At 42.2% G+C, this 16,672-nt stretch overlaps 1 protein-coding gene across 1 annotated transcript in view; it reads left to right on the forward strand.

Moving 5' to 3' along the window:
* Positions 1–16,672, forward strand: part of LOC124788714 — a 321,758-nt gene that overhangs the window by 258,849 nt on the left and 46,237 nt on the right. Inside the window, exon 7 of the mRNA XM_047255991.1 lies at positions 15,224–15,378. Within this exon, the coding sequence (XP_047111947.1) occupies positions 15,224–15,378 (155 nt within the window). The remainder of the gene's footprint in view (positions 1–15,223; positions 15,379–16,672) is intronic.

Consider the following 16,672-nt stretch of genomic DNA (forward strand, 5'->3'; position numbering starts at 1 on the left):
CATGGCGATTCGGTCAACCAAGTAAATGAATGTACTGAACATTCTGCAAACCACTACAGGGTACCTGTGTGTCAGAATTCTCATCGAGTGTGCCGCATTGGTGTTATGATAGAAAAATGAGTCTCAGAGAAAAGGATTTGGTGGTCTGTTGGATTGATGATAGGTTCCTATTATGGTGTCTGGGTTCGATTCTAGCTTCTGCCGATGATTTTTAATAGGGAGGGTCAGATTCTATTCTCTTCTGGCTACGCCAAGTGAAGAAGGTATATTGGCATTGTGGTCTGAAATTCACATTCAACATGGTATTCCTTCTCTACCAAATAGACGTTAGCTTGAACTACAATAAAGTCAGGAGTGGTGAAATGTGGTAACTCTATCACCAGTAACCTTCTTATACTAGTCATTTATTTCTAGTGACGAAACAAACGCTATGTAGGATCACAGGACACATATTTTATTTGAGCTTCTGTATGTCGATAAAATTGGTTCTGAACTGGGAATGCAACTCAGACCGCCCTTAACGCGGAATTTGATCCCTTCGTGACAATTCAGCTGGACTACAATTTGTTGTTTGTTCAAAACTGCAGATTCATCAACATCTCCACAAACTGCGCGTGAATGGGTTCGAATCCTCGTCTGGCACTTAAGTTTCCATTATGTATAATCAAGCTCTTGCATGAGATCACCTATCTGCTGGTGGATAATAATTTTGATTTTTAATGCACTTTCATTCGTTGTCAACACCAACGATATCTGACGTTTTTGACTCCCAGTGAGACAGAGAACTATTTGAGAGATCACTGTAAGTTCAAGGATGTTATTCCGAGCTGCTAGTGGAGAAAAATTCGGTAGCTGACGTCTCTTTGTGTGTAAACAACAACGATATGTGTGGAGCTCGAATCCCAGTCAGCACTGAACTCTTCGTCATATTATTTCTAGTTCAGAAATGCTCACATGTCGCTGCTGGTGTAACAAAACCATATTTAACGTTCGTCTTCTCTAGAATATAACAGCGATAGGTGCTGGGTTGGAGTCCTGGGAAGAAAAAAATTAATGTTTCTTTCTCGTCATTGCAGTTAAAACATCTAGCTACTGCCGAGAAAATCCGACATGTCACACTTAATTGTGCTTCGATAACAATCCGATTAGGTTCTAGGTTCGAATTCCTGTCCAACAAAAAGCTTTACCTCACGGCATTTCAGGTAAGTTACTTGTGAAGAAGCAATATTTAACATCTCTCGTAGTTCGTTAACAGGGTCAATAGATACTGGGTAGGAATTCGCATCCGTTAAAAATGTTTACATTATGTAATTTAAAGTTGATATTTGCTAACTAATGCTATCTAAATGCGGGGCATATCACTCTCTGTGTGCCTAGTCAGGAATGACTGTTAGTTTCCGTCAGTCACGAAATCTTAGTCTTCATGATCTGGGTTTGAATCCATATGCAGAACGAGACGGTTCGTCGTGTCATTTGAAGTTCATACATATTCTCAACTAGCTGCTCGTGAAGAACTTAAATTTTTAATGTTAGTTTGTGTCAAATAACAAGTACGGTATGTTACTTTGAAGAGGAAATCATGAATACGACGAACTTACTACGTGCATTACCTATCTGACTTAATAATGAGAGTGGTAACATTTCAGGTATATCATTTATTGCAATAAATGTGAGCTTACAAGCCTTATGCACAGTCTTATCTGTGATAAGGTGGTCCCTGATATTTTTAGTATCGTGATATTACCTTACATCTTTGAGTTATTGCGATACAGAGCAGTGTTTTCAAGTGGTGACTTGTTGGAACCATTTTCAATAGTCAAACGACTGTACTAACAAGGGAACCTCCCCATCGCACCCCCCTCAGATTTAGTTACAAGTTGTCACAGTGGATAGGCCTTGAAAAACTGAACACAAATCAATTGAGAAAACAGGAAGAAGTTGTGTGGAACTGTGAAAAAATAAGCAAAATATACAAACTGAGTAGTCCATGCGCAAGATAAGCAACATCAAGGAAAGCGGAGCTCAGGAGCGCCGTGGTCCGTGGTTAGCGTGAGCAGCTGCGGAGCGAGAGGTCCTTGGTTCAAGTGCTCCCTCGAGTGAAAAGTTTACTTTCTTTATTTTCGCAAAGTTATGATCTGTCCGTTCGTTCATTGACGTCTCTGTTCACTGTAATAAGTTTAGTGTTTGTGTTTTGCGACCGCACCGCAAAACCGTGCGATTAGTAGACGAAAGGACGTGGTTCTCCAATGGGAACCGAAAACATTTGATCGCAAAGTCATAGGTCAACCGATTCCTCCACAGGAAAACACGTCAGATATATTCTATATGACACTGGTGACGGCATGTATGTCACATGACAGGAATATGTTGTCGACCCACCTAACTTGTATACTTGGCGAATGGGTAAAAAGATTCTTCTACCTTGCCCGATTTAGGTTTTCTTGTGGATGTGATAATCACTCCCAAAAAAGTGATGAAAACATAAGAGTTTGTCACATAAACTGAAAATAAAAAATTAAACTTTTCACTCGATGGAAGATTTGAACCAAGGACCTTTCGTTCCGCAGCTGCTCACGTTACCACGAGACCACAGCGCTCCTGCGTTTCTAGTGACCTTGATGTTGCCTATCTTTCCACGAACTACTCAGTTTGTATATTTTGCTTATTTTTTCACAGTTCTACAAAACTTCTTCCTGTTTTCTCAATTGATCTGTGTTCAGTTTTTCAAGGCCTATCCACTGTGACAACTTATAACTAAATCTGAGGGGGGTGCGATGGGGAGGTTCCCTTGTAAGGAGCGATTAGAGAACCTACTAGGCAGCTGTGTTATGCGGGTTGCATGAGTCAGGCGAAATTCAATTCAGGTCGTTCGGATACTTTTGAGCACAACTGTACATACCTACTTCTGCTTTTTTCATCACATGATAACTGTTTCCCGCATGGCATTGTTACAGTAACGGTTTATGTACACAACATTCACTGCCAGTAATGGTGTCTATTTCTATCTGCTGTAAAGCTTCGCTGGCCGTAGTGGCCGAGGGGTTCTAGGCGCTACAGTCTGGAACCGCGGGACCGCTTTGGTCGCAGTTTCGAATCCTGCCTCGGGCATGGATGAGTGTGTTGTCCTTAGGTTAGTTAGGTTTAAGCAGTTCGAAGTTCCAGGGGACTGACGACCTCAGGATTAAAGTCCCATAGTGCTCAGAGCCTTTCTTTTCTTTTTTTTTTTTTTAAAAAAAAGCTTTGTACGCTCACACTGACACCACACAGAGCCGATTGTCTTTATACCGATTTCCACCGTCTGCCACCTGAATCGTTGGTGTCTTATTATGTACTTCACTACTGACATCCACTGCGATACAGTTTGACTGCATTTGTCGGTATACTGGTACTACTGCATATACGTTTTGCACAACTATTCCAGCCGTCAGTATTAATTTTATTGCAAATATCCATGCCTTTATATATATTTCCATTATTTTATATGGGGAATGCACCATCAGGGGAATGGGCATCAATGGGAAATGTGGTTTACCCTGTCACAGGTGACATAAATGAAATGGATTAAATGAATTAAATCGATTGAAATGAAATGAATGGACCTATACACACACACACACACACACACACACACACACACACATATATATATATATATATATATATATATATATATATATATATTCAATGCAATGAGCCTGAAGTGACACGGGACGAAGAGCCAGTTCTGTGCAGGATTGCATTGGGGTCTTCAGGTCATTGGTATCGCGAGAAAAAGTATCAGAGAACCAAACATTTTATTGACTTTCGTGCTACTATACCGACAGCACAGCGATTCGGTGGCTACGCCCCCTTTAGAGCATGGCATGGATGACTTGTGGTGTGCTGCTGTATGCAACGGTTTCTTTTCTTTTTCTTTTCGTGCGGCACCATTTAGGCGACTTGCATGTAGGAAATGATGCAGACAACACAACACCCAGTCCCGGAGCGGCGAAAATTTCCAATCCATCGCGGAATCGAACCCGGGCCCCTTCGGTTAGTAACCTGCCGCACTATTCGCGAAGCTACCCATTGGAATTGTGGCCTGCTGTCGGACATGAAGCAGTCATGTCTGAGCCGAGGAGTGCTTACGCCCAAGAGCCCACTCAGTGGCGCATTCCCCAGTAACAGTAATGTCAATACCCAAAAAACTAGAAGAAAAAATTACTTTTAGCGCCTATTATTATAGCTGTCAGTGGCCCAGAAAGGAGTTCGATAAACACCAACAACAATTTTCGATCATTTATCCAGTAATTTCAAATGTTGACAGATGGCAAAGCAAGTCCTAAATCTAAACTAAAATCATTTATACTGGATAACTCCCAGTCCACTGACGACATTTAAAAACTGATAGCCTGTTAAAACACTAGTTTTCAAGCGTAGTTGTGTGGGTAGGATTGAAACTTAATATGTTCACTAATGTTGAGTGTAGTTATGTACACATATATTGTAAACTGACATGCTGCACAACATTACGATAAAAAAAATTATTCAAATGATCAGTGGAATATATAACTAAGTAACTATCTAATAACATCTCATGCAATCCCCGGATCTTTAGACAGAGACTCTTCCAATAGCCCTTCGTCATTCAGACTTGTTTGACCACATGGGAACCATCGACGCACCATAACTACTGTCACCTGAAGTGTGGAAATCACAATCGTTGTAGATGAAAAAGTTCACATTTGTCAGGAGAATAAAAAAAACAATGTATAGCATTTTGTGCATAACTTATTCGTGTCCGTAAAACTGAAAATTATTCTCTTGCCAATGAATTACGCTGTTCCCCTTGTCACGGCAAAAAACAGTGAAACAAATTGAAAAATAAGTGGTTTATTAAGAAATACTGGCTCTATTCCATCATATGCTATCTAGTAAAGCAACCGGTTATGATACATTTTTGCCGGCCACGGTGGCCGTGTGGTTATAGGCACTTCAGTCCGGAACCGCGTGACTGCTACGGTCGCAGGTTCGAATCCTGCCTCGGGCATGGATGTGTGTGATGTCCTTAGGTTAGTTAAGTTTAAGTAGTTCTAAGTTATAGGGGACTGATGACCTCAGATGTTGAGTCCCATAGTGCTCAGAGCCATTTGAACCATTTTGACACATTTTTGAACAAAGGCAGTCCCGGTTGCAAAGTTGTTTTCCTTAATACGTATTACGAGTTTCGCCATATTGAACCATCATCAGATTATCTGAAGAGAATGCATTTTTAATGTTACAAGCGATAACGCAATGAAGCATGATTCTAAACAGCCATATGCTGGCAATTTCAACTCTTTCACTGAAAAAATCATACGGCCCCCTACCATACAAAGTCGTTAACTTACCCGAGCGTAAGTTGAAACGTATGAGTGGCCATCCACCCGTCCTGCGGCAAAGATGGAGAAGGGCGGCAAGTTACGTTTCTTTGATATGTTGGTCAAACGGAAATAACATGAACGATTCGGCCATTCTGCGTACCGAACCTGTATCTCAACGGTCGTAGCTTTCAAAACCCAACTCAGAAGAGAGTTACGCTGAACAATCTAATACTGAGGCAAGAGCATTTTGAACACGGACGACTTCGGCTCCGAAACTTATCATCCGACGACAGTGTTCATAAGAACGAGTATTCAGTCTGTGACATTAGGTAAAAACCCTGTCGAGGAAACCAAGACGCGATGCAGGTCAACCAAACCAGGGGGGCTAACGTATAACGCGGCGACTTCCATTCTGCCGTGCCACAATGTGTAAGATAGCTGGTGTACTGCATATGTAAGGAGTCAAACCGGTCTTACGCCAGTGCAGTAAAAGTACAGAAATCCCAGTCTGAGAGTTCCAAGGGCTTATAATATTCCGTGTGGGTGTGGTACCAGTTTCGGTGACCATCCTACTCCAACTATTAGCGAACGCTGTGTTGTACATCCCTGTCATCTTATGTACAGAAATTTTGAAAAATCGGCTGTGGCAGTTATTAAAACAAAGGCGTTTATCGTTGCACAGAGAGCTTTTAACGAAGTTTCAGTCAGCTACTTTCACGTCCGAATACAAAAATATTTTGTTGTCTGTAACCTATACAGAGTGTATCCATAATATGGTGCAAAAATTTAATAGGGCATAGAGGATGCGCCACTAAACAATTTGAGGTAGAGAATTTGGGGTCGGAGAAGTCTGGTTCAGGAAATAATAGGAATAAAATCACATTACTGCGTACTTTTTTGTTTACATTAGTTACAGTTAACTGTAAATACCATCACTGACACAACGAACGTACAATTCGTACTGTATCTTACAAAATATGCTGAAACTGACGGCCATCAATCTCAATGCAAGCATGACATCGGCGAACAAGTTTCTGACGCACGCTGACGGTATCCTTGGTTGTTTCGAATCACATAGAGGAAGCTACAATTTTGGCAACTAATTCCACCTCCGTATCCACTGAGGTCTCATACACAAGTGACTTTAGATATCCACTTAGGAAATAATCAAGGGGATTCAGCTCAGGTGATCTCGCAAGCAATGAAATAGGATTTCCCCTTTCCACCCAGCGACCAGAAAATATAGCACGGAGATGGTTGCACGCATACATACTGGAGTGAGTTGGTACACTGTTATGTTGTATTCACATCCTGACACGAACAACCAAGGGTACGTTCTCCAGCAACCTTTGCACGAACCTCATGTACAGGTGGCCATTCAGATCCTAGAGGGTGTAGACCAATGAGGTTGTCGCCTACATTACCAGCCCAGATATTCACAGCAAAACGTACTTGATGATGTGACTCTACTACAATGTGAGGGCTTTCCTCAGCCCACATATGGCAATTCCTGTTGTTCGAAGTACCGTCACAATCACATAAGGCCTCGTCAATAAACAGTACGATTTGGAGGAAATCTGGTTGATCAATCCAATGTTGAAACAACCGCTGCCACAATGCGACCCTTGGTGCAAAGTCAGTCACAACCATTACATGGACTCTTTGTGGGTGATATGTGTGAAATTGTTGTTCGTGGAGTACTCGCCACACACAAGCGCCCATTTCAAATGTAATATGACGACTGCTTCTACGGGGGTTCCACTGCAAAACGTTTCAGTACCTCCTCATGTTGCCAGGTCCCTCGTTTCTTCTTTCCAATGAACCAGTCTCTCGCATTCGTCGTGACGGATGATGCCTGTTAGAAAATCGTTCTCTGTACTGCCTTTCAGCAGCGAGAGCATTGGAACATATGTCTCAATACACAACGTGCATGTCAGTGAGTTCTGTGAAACTGTACCGTTACTGCTCCATCATATTCTACTGTATGTCTCTGAATAGCACTGAGTAATGAATGGATATGTCGTTTATTCATAGCACTTTCTGTCATTGGACAATGTAAATACGACACAGCAGAGCCACCTTACAGACAAGTAAAGTAAACAAAACATGCATCATGATATCCTAGTGATCATGCTCGTCCTCCTTGTTTCCTTGCAAAAAATAAAGAATGTACAAGTAAATATACAGCACAGTATGCGTAAACTTGTACGCATGTTAGTTGTAAATGAGCTTGAAGACAGTAATGCTAGACAAAGCGGTAGACAATTTTACTTCCAATCTCCTTATGCTGGCTTCTCCGACCTCAGGTTCATTACCTCAAATTATTCAGTGGAGCATTCTCTATGTCTCCTTACATTTTTGCACTCTCTTACGGAAATAATCTGTATATGGAGAAATCACCATCTTAATAAAACAAGAGAAATGAGAGCTCGCAAGGAAAGATATCGGCGTTCATTTTTCCCATGCGCTATACGAGAGGGGAATGGTCGAAAAGTAGTTCCACGAACCCTCTGCCAAACACTTAAATGGGAACTGCAGAGTAATCATGCGTCCGAGCAGTCTGATAACCAAACGCAAATCATATTGGAATGTAGGAGAATTTTGACTGGCGCTTCTAAATGTTGGTACTCTGTGATTAGGAGACCTACGGAAATCAGACGATGTGATATCAAGTCCTATAGATAAACCAGCTACGCACTTAACAATGCAAGAAGTGTGCACTTGGTAGAGACGCGTCGCAGATTTACGGCCTAATACGAGTAGTAGACCACAGGTACACCTTTTAAGGAAATAGTCTTCGAATAATTCACGACTGGAATAATAAGCAATCTTAATACATGTGCTGTGGGAAATCCCCTCTGACGTTCCCATAAAGTGGCTTGCAGAGTATAGATACAAATGTAGATGCAGTAGTGAAGTGCAATAACCGAATCTTTGACAGTGGAAAGACTGATTATTAAAAAAAAATTCTTTGTCGAGTTATGATACAATTATGAAGAATTTATGTTCTGTTCAGTATTTTGAGATACCAGGGTGTAAATTTCAGGGAGAAGCGTATAAATCGACACCTTATGGGAAAGCCAAGTCAAGACAGACCTCTCCACGTAGTCATATCGCCCCTTACTATTTTGCAGAACAGCACCTTAATAACACAGACTTTATCTTTCTCTATAGCTCCTGTTTTCCGCGTTTGATGTGCGGCATAATTCGACTTTTTCACTGGCCGCATCTTATCCACTCAGCGCTACAGCCATCAAGGAACCAAAACGATTAAAAGGCATGCAGTACTTTTACACGAGTCCCAGAAATCTCTGAGACTAGTAACAGCACCTGCCAAACGACTTCTTCCTTGGACGAGCCACAGATTCTTCCGCTTCATACTAAACGTAACATTTTCATACCAATTTCATACCACAAAATACAACCCAACTTTGTTTTGCTCCGCGGTTTATAATCGGACGCCACTTGATTACGCGGCTCTAATCCCGCAAACAACAGCTGCAATTTCACGCTGCTTTAAAGCTCTGACTAAATTTAATACAGCTGCGGCGTTGTTGGTCCTGCCGTGGTACTGCGGCTCGAAAGCAGCCGCATTTGCGGCTGCTAATTTTGAGCTCAACAAGCGCGACCCTAAAACGCCCTCATCCCGACCTTTATACACACCATCCAATTCGCAATCACACTTTCTTTTTTCAAAATTGTGCTGTTCACTATTCATAATGCTATTGCAGGCTACCCGGAGATTGGAAGCTGTGACTGAAGGATTAATGAAAAGCTCAAAGCGAATTTTTAAATTCTACTGCTCTTTCGCGTTACTCGACGTGTATAAGAGCATCTGATACTTAACATTTCAGATAGCAAAATTAGTACAGCTTCATGACATCAGTAACCACACTTCTTGTAGTATATGGAGTGTCTATGATTTTTTCTCTGAGTTTTAAGACAAGAATATATCCGTAATCAACAAGATGATTCATGTTTGCCTTTTCTTGTCTTCATGGTGTGATTTTGATTTGCGCCTATTAAAGTTCACGTAATGCAGAAAGTATTTACGAGTGGTGTTCAATAAGTAACGCAACACATTTTATTTCTCTACAAATTTCGGGTGAAAAAATGCAGAATTTGTTGTGGGATATTGTGGAATATTCCCACTTCAGCCCCTATAATTTCATGAAGTTATAGGTAGCGGCGCTGTAGATAGCCTTCGAAATCGAGACTGTATCGGAGCTGCTTTCCAAGCAGAGAGCTGTCACTGACTTTGACGAAAACCAGAGCATCGCATATACTCATAGGCGCTTGCAGAATGTCTACGGACAACTTACAGTGAACAAAAGCAATGTGAATCGTTGGGCGAGTCGTTTGTCATCATCACAACAAGGTCGTGTAAACCTGTCCGCTGTGACTCCTACAACGCTCGAACGTTCGGACACTCTCATTGGAGGTGATCGACAGTTCACAATCAAACAAATCTCTGCACAACTGGACGTCTCTCTTGGTAGTGCTGACACAATCGTCCATCAGTGGGGGACTCAAAGATGTGTGAACGCTGGGTTCCCATCCGCCTACACAACTTCCAACTTCCATCTATTCGGCCTTTCGAAGGATGCATTCAGCGGGAGTCAGTACGTGGATGAAGGGCAGGTTCCTGATGCAGTAAGACGCTGGCTGCGACTTCGATCGGAAGAGTGATGCCATACGAGCATACAGATAATACCAGTAATATGTCGAATGCCATCGCATTGAAAGAAGATTAAGTTTGAAAATAGGGTAGTGGTTCCAATGTATTTATTTCCTCGTCTGTTCTGCAGAGAACCTCCCTGTTTCTTATACTCAGGTCAACCTAATTTTTCGTATCATCCTCGAACACCAAATCTCAGCCCCTTCGATTCTCCTCTTCTCTAGTTTTCCATCATTCAACATTATGTGCCGTTCCGCTTTGGGTTCCAGACGTACACCTGCCCTATTTTCTTTTCCAGATTAATGCCTGTATTTAATACCAGGAGTCTTCTTTTGGCGACGCCCACTTTAACTTCAACATGGTAATCATCATTGGGTATCGTGATATGAATATCAAAACGTTAATTAATCGTGTGGAAAAGTTACCGAACTATCAATTTAATAAGTCACAGCTGCAAAATACTAACACGAATTCTTTACAGACGAATGGAAAAACTGGTAGAAGCCAACTTTGGGGAAGATCAGTTCGGATTCCATAGAAATATTGGAACACGTGAGGCAATACTGACCTTACGACTTATCTTAGAAGCTAGATTTACGAAAGGCAAACCTACGTTTCTAGCATTTGTAGACTTAGAGAAAGCGTTTGACAACGTTGACTGGAATACTCTCTTTCAAATTCTAAAGGTGGCAGGGGTAAAATACAGGGAGCGAAAGTCTATTTACAATTTGTACAGAAACCAGATGGCAGTTATAAGAGTCGAGGGGCATGAAAGGGAAGCAGTGGTTGGGAAGGAAGTGAGACAGGGTTGTAATCTCTCCCAGATGTTATTCAATCTGTATATTGAGCAAGCAGTAAAGGGAACAAAAGAAAAATTCGGAGCAGGTATTAAAATCCATGGAGAAGAAATAAAAACTTTGAGGTTCGCCGATGACATTGTAATTCTGTCAGAGACAGCAAACGACTTGGAAGAGGAGTTGAACGGAATGGACAGTGTCTTGAAAAGAGGATATAAGGTGAACATCAATAAAAGCAAAACGAGGATAATGGAGTTTAGTCGAATTAAATCGGGTGATGCTGAGGGAATTAGATTAGAGAATGAGACACTTAAAGTTGTAAAGGAGTTTTGCTATTTGGGGAGCAAAATAACTGATGATGGTTGAAGTAGAGAAGATATAAAATGTAGACTGGCAATGGCAAGGAAAGCGTTATTGGGAAGAGAAATTTGTTAACATCGAGTATAGATTTAAGTGTCAGGAAGTCTTTTCTAACAGTATTTGTATGGAGTGTAGCCATGTATGGAAGTGAAACATGGACGATAAATAGTTAAGACAAGAAGAGAATAGGAGCTTTCGAAATGTGGTGATACAGAAGAATGCTGAAGATTAGATGGGTAGATCGCATAACTAATGATGAAGTATTAAATAGAATTGGGAGAAGAGGATTTTGTGGCACAACTTGACAAAAAGAAGGGACCGGTTGGTAGGACATGTTGTGAGGCATCAAGGGATCACAAATATAGTATTGGAGGGCAGCGTGGAGGGCAAAAATTGCAGAGGGAGACCAAGAGATGTATACACTAAGCAGATTCAGAAGGATGTAGGTTGCAGTAAGTACTGGGAGATGAAGAAGCTTGCACAGCATGGGGTACCATGGAGAGCTGCATCAAACCTGTCTCAGGACTGAAGACCACAACAACAACAACAACAATCGTGTGGAATTATTCTCTTGAAATTCAGGGTGTACTGCACATGTGTCATCGAATATTAACGTTAATGGAGTTTTCCGTCGCTGCTTAATAGAACGGTTTTATATTTATCAACGCAAACACAAATTGTCGACAGCCTACGGTATACTGTAGCACACGTGCATATTGGATAAAATATTTTATGCAACTAGAGCAGTAGTATGCTTATTGCAGCTGTATCGGTGCATTGCTTCCTTGTGTGCCGCGGCGAGAATCGGAGCCTGAACTATACCTACCAATTGAGCCCTCTGTACAAAAGTGGACTAAGAGTTTCAGTTTGCCACTTGTCACCCTCCACGCCTCAGAAGCTCAATTCTGTTACTCTTGTAGTGTAGTAATAGTTCCGTCTGTAACTAAGTCCAATCACAAAACGCAGTTTCCCTCCGGTTGTGAACATTGTTAAGTATTGTCGGTTCCTCTTAGGTCCGATGGACGGTATGGGTGGAGCTGTAGCGACTAATACTGTGGACATACTCGAAGTTTCTAGCTGCTGCTTGACTCTCCGCTAGATAACATAACACTGTCTGTGTAAGCTGCGGGCGCCACTTAAGTAAGAGCGTGGAGCTATACTACAGCTCCGCTTTATTGGCTCTACGGCACGTAACAAGTAACGTGCAATGCAGTCGCTGACCGTTAGCGGTCTCTGCAAAGGGCCGCTGCAATACCGATGGATTAGTTTCAGCTGGTGTTTATACACTCCCGAGCACCTATCATGGGTGAAGTGTAGCGACTCTCGGTCACACCAGTGGGATTAAAATTCAAGCTAAAAGAACAACAACGACAAGATTCACTTAAGGCGTCGCTGTCCTCTGTGGAAGCAGGAAGAAATACGGGACATACTGAATGGAATGATGTCTACAGAGTATAGAATATGGATTGATAGTAAACCGAAGAAAGACGAAAGTAAAACTGTGGACTTCGAAGTAGACGAACAGAAGGAATCCGGCTACCTTGGAAGCAAAACGACACATGACGGTGAAGCATGGAGGACATATAAAGCAGATTACAGGACATATCAGGCCACAATAAGCCTACTGGTAATAATTATTAGCCTTAATTTGAGGAAAACATTTCTGAGAACGAACATTTGTAGCCCGACATTGCATGTAGGAGAATAGAATGGTTTGATGGTCGTGGTACAGAAAGCTGTTGAAAATTCTGTGGACTGTTAAGATAAGAAATGAAGAGGATCTCTGTAGAATCAGTGAGGAGAGGAAGATGTGGAAAACTTTGACAGGAAGAAATATGAAAGGATATTTGTTAAAGCGCAAAGGAATAACTTCTATGATAGTTGAGAAAGAAATAGAGGGTGAAAACTGTAGGCATGTATTCGACAAATTACTGGGGACTTTCGTTGCAAGTGGCACTCTGAGGTAAAGAGGCTTGTAGGGGAGACTAGGGAGGAACCGCGCGGCTGACGTTTGGAGCACATTTTAGAGGTCTGAATGACGAAAAAACCTTTAGGAAATTTAGGAACCGTTTATTCAAACATTTTTGTAACAGAATTTTCAAAAGAAGATAACATAAAATAATTTGTTTGGCACTTAGCGGAATGGACTCCATTTATCTATTTATTTTTCTCTGTTTTCCGATTTTAAAGTAAGCTGGACTTCATCGTCATCAGTATCTATGTCTTCACACGAGCAATAATCCCACTACTTGTACTTCTTCGTGAAACAAGTCAGATAGTTATCCAGAAATTTTTCTAGCCATTTTCGTTTCGTTGTGGAATAGATGCGGCTATCCGTTTCGTTCTGCGAGATGATACACTGATCTGCTCAGCTCTTCATAGCCATACCAAAGCGTCGCTTTTGCAGATATTTGATAAATTCTAACCCTTGTATCTTATTGAAAACACACTGATATTTTCCGCAGGTTTTGTCAGCTTTTGAACGGGGATTGTCCGTTTTAATTTTTATGTATAGTTTTAAAGTACTCAGAGGCACGACAAATGGTTTCGATGCTTCCTCGTGGGTCATCGTTTTATTAGTTACGAATACTACAATTTGTTCCATGTTTTTCGTGGGGCAATTTTGTCTCTCCGTTTTCCGTACATAATGACGTGCCAGCTGCAAATAAGAAAGGCAAACCATGCGACAGAATTTGTCAAATGAAGAATAAAAGGCGATCGGGGAGGAACGGAGTATACCAGTACACCATTCCGTCGCAAACACATATTTACTGACAAGAAAAAATAGAAATGAGCGTATGGCATCCTGAGACGTACAGCCGCCAAGTGCAAGTCTTATTTCAGTCGACGCCACATTAGGCGACTTGTGCGCTGGTGATGAGGCTGAAATGATGACGAGGACGACGCAACACCCAGTCCCCGAGTGGAGAAAATCTCCAACCGCCCGGGAATCGAACCCGGGCCCGCTGCATGGGAGGCGAACACGTTACCACCCAGCTAAGCAGGCTGACATCTATTGAGAAAATATTCAGTAAGAATATAAAGAACTATTTTCTAATTTCATTGTATCTGAAGATACTTAAGAACAAGCTGATTTCGGTGGACTAAACGTTGATTGTGAACAAAAATGTATGACAGACTTAGCTTAGTTATAAATGGCCCTGAAAATTATAATAGAACAGCGAATTCACTAACTTTTATAATCAGACTACGTAGCTCGCGCTCTGCAACTGTTGCTAACTTACTAAACCACAACAGACTTCGGTTTGTTAAACACTTGTCAATCTGAGCGCATCCCACCTTTACTGTTAGTCCATTCCGCGCTGGTCTTCCCTACGGGAGAGTAATTCGTGGTAGACCGCATCAACAAGTCAGAAGACTGATGACTCAAAGAGAGACGTCAACGTCATTAGAAACACTTCTCATGCTCGGCTTGGGCAAGGTTCCAAGAGACTCTCCCTTAAACGATTTAGTGAATAATCCACAACTCTGGAGAGCTAGTCAGGGTTCTAACCCATCCCGCTCCGGATAGAGCCCTTCTCTCTTCATAAGGACCTTTCAAAAACTGTGTGTGGATTTCTAAGGGACCAAACTGCTAAGGTCATCGATCCCTAGACTTACACGCTGCTTAAACTAACTTACGCTAAAGACAGCCCACACACCCATGCCTGAGGGACGACTCGAACCTCCGGCGGGAGGGGTTGCGCAGTTAGTGACATGGCGCCGCTAACCGTGCGACCACTTCGCGCGGCTAACGACCTTTCAGAAATTCATCTTAAATGATTTAGAGAAGCAAAGGAAATTGTAGACCTGAATGCCTAGACTAGAATTACAACCGCCTCCTACAGTGCCTCAATCATTGCGCCAGTGCGCTGGATTCTATTTGTCCAGCTACAACAAAATGCCTTGCTACAATAGACTGTATTTTGTCAACAAGACGTTTTCCTTTGTTCACGCTACAACAATTGCTACGGACTGATTTGTTTGTAGAACACGCCGGTTCGGTCTGCGCTGTTGTCCTGATGGTTATGTCACTTTGCCCGCAGGCCAGATCTGGGGATGCGTGCGCTGCCACAGACGCCGCCTTCGTCCGGGACGCCGACGCCCCGCGGGGAGACGACCGACGCCGTGCGTCGCCAGACGTCCGTCACCGACGGAGAGGCCATCAAGATCGTCATCCATGACGTCGACTGCGATTTCAGTGAGTAGAGCCCCGATGCACAGACGCATTCGTAGCTATCTCGTCACACTGGGCTGTTGCTCTCGTCGCAGTGGTTGTATCCTCCCGTTCTCCTCGGTGGTGCTATGAAATACTGAGCACTCACAATTTCACATGCGTATCGTCATGCAGACGACTAGTACACCAGCTATCTATGAGTCCGGGTAACCGCCAGTGTGTATCTATCTTTCAATTAGCTAGACTAAATAGCTGAGTACTTCCTTAGGCGAATACTGAAATTACACTTTCTTGTTTCTACACAACTGTATACAGCACCATACAGCTACGCATGTATTCCAAGAATCTTACCGGAAAGTGTGCACAAAGTGAATCTCAAAATGTCTCACAGATGTAATTAAAGTCTGATAATTTAGTTGACTAAATAATACTACTGCTAAACAATAAATGTAATCACTGTCACTTGAAATAACTACTTGATCTTCAAACGTTTTTCTTGTTGCTGGTGTATGACATTACATCCTTTCTCCAACCAGTCATCATGTTCTGAGAACTAATTATCAACATGGCATCTAATATATTATGGAATATATAACATTACCTTTCATCGCTCTCATCCCGATGAATGGAACGTGCATCTGCAAATATGTAACCAAGCAGTTCTTCAGCATATTACAGGCTGACCAGATTCATTGAACAAACTGGGTTACGTTGCGCCAGCAGTAAACGTCACGTTAACCAGTTCAGTAGTTTGACCAGTATGGTAAATTTCTTAGTTATGATTTTAGGTATTGTATTTGCGGCAGTAGTGTATTATATTTCTTTTGAAGTACCTTTTTAATAATTAAAACTTCCTGGCAGATTAAAACAGTGTGCCGGACCGAGACTCGAACTCGGGACCTTTGTCTTTCGCGGGCAAGTGCTCTACCATCTGGGCTACCCAATCACGACTCACGGCCCGTCCTCACAGCTTTACTTCCGCCAGTACCTCGTCTCCTAGCACTTGCCCGCGAAAGGCAAAGGTCCCGAGTTCGAGTCTCGGTCCGGCACACAGTTTTAATCTGCCAGGAAGTTTCATATCAGCGCACACTCCGCTGCAGAGTGAAAATCTCATTCATTTTAATAATTGTTTATGCCTTTTGTGGCAGAGTAAGTATTGCTGCCGTGTGCACTGAGGTACGCTATTTGTCCGACTGATTGTCAGCGCCACTATTTAATTTTTATTAAGCTGTGAAAGAACAATCACACGAAGATTACACGCTCCGTGCGCATAATAATAAATCTGCTAAACGTTTCACCATCACAGGAAATAAAAAAA

The sequence above is a fragment of the Schistocerca piceifrons genome, chromosome 3 (genome assembly GCF_021461385.2).
Source record: "Schistocerca piceifrons isolate TAMUIC-IGC-003096 chromosome 3, iqSchPice1.1, whole genome shotgun sequence".
Taxonomy (NCBI): domain Eukaryota; kingdom Metazoa; phylum Arthropoda; class Insecta; order Orthoptera; family Acrididae; genus Schistocerca; species Schistocerca piceifrons.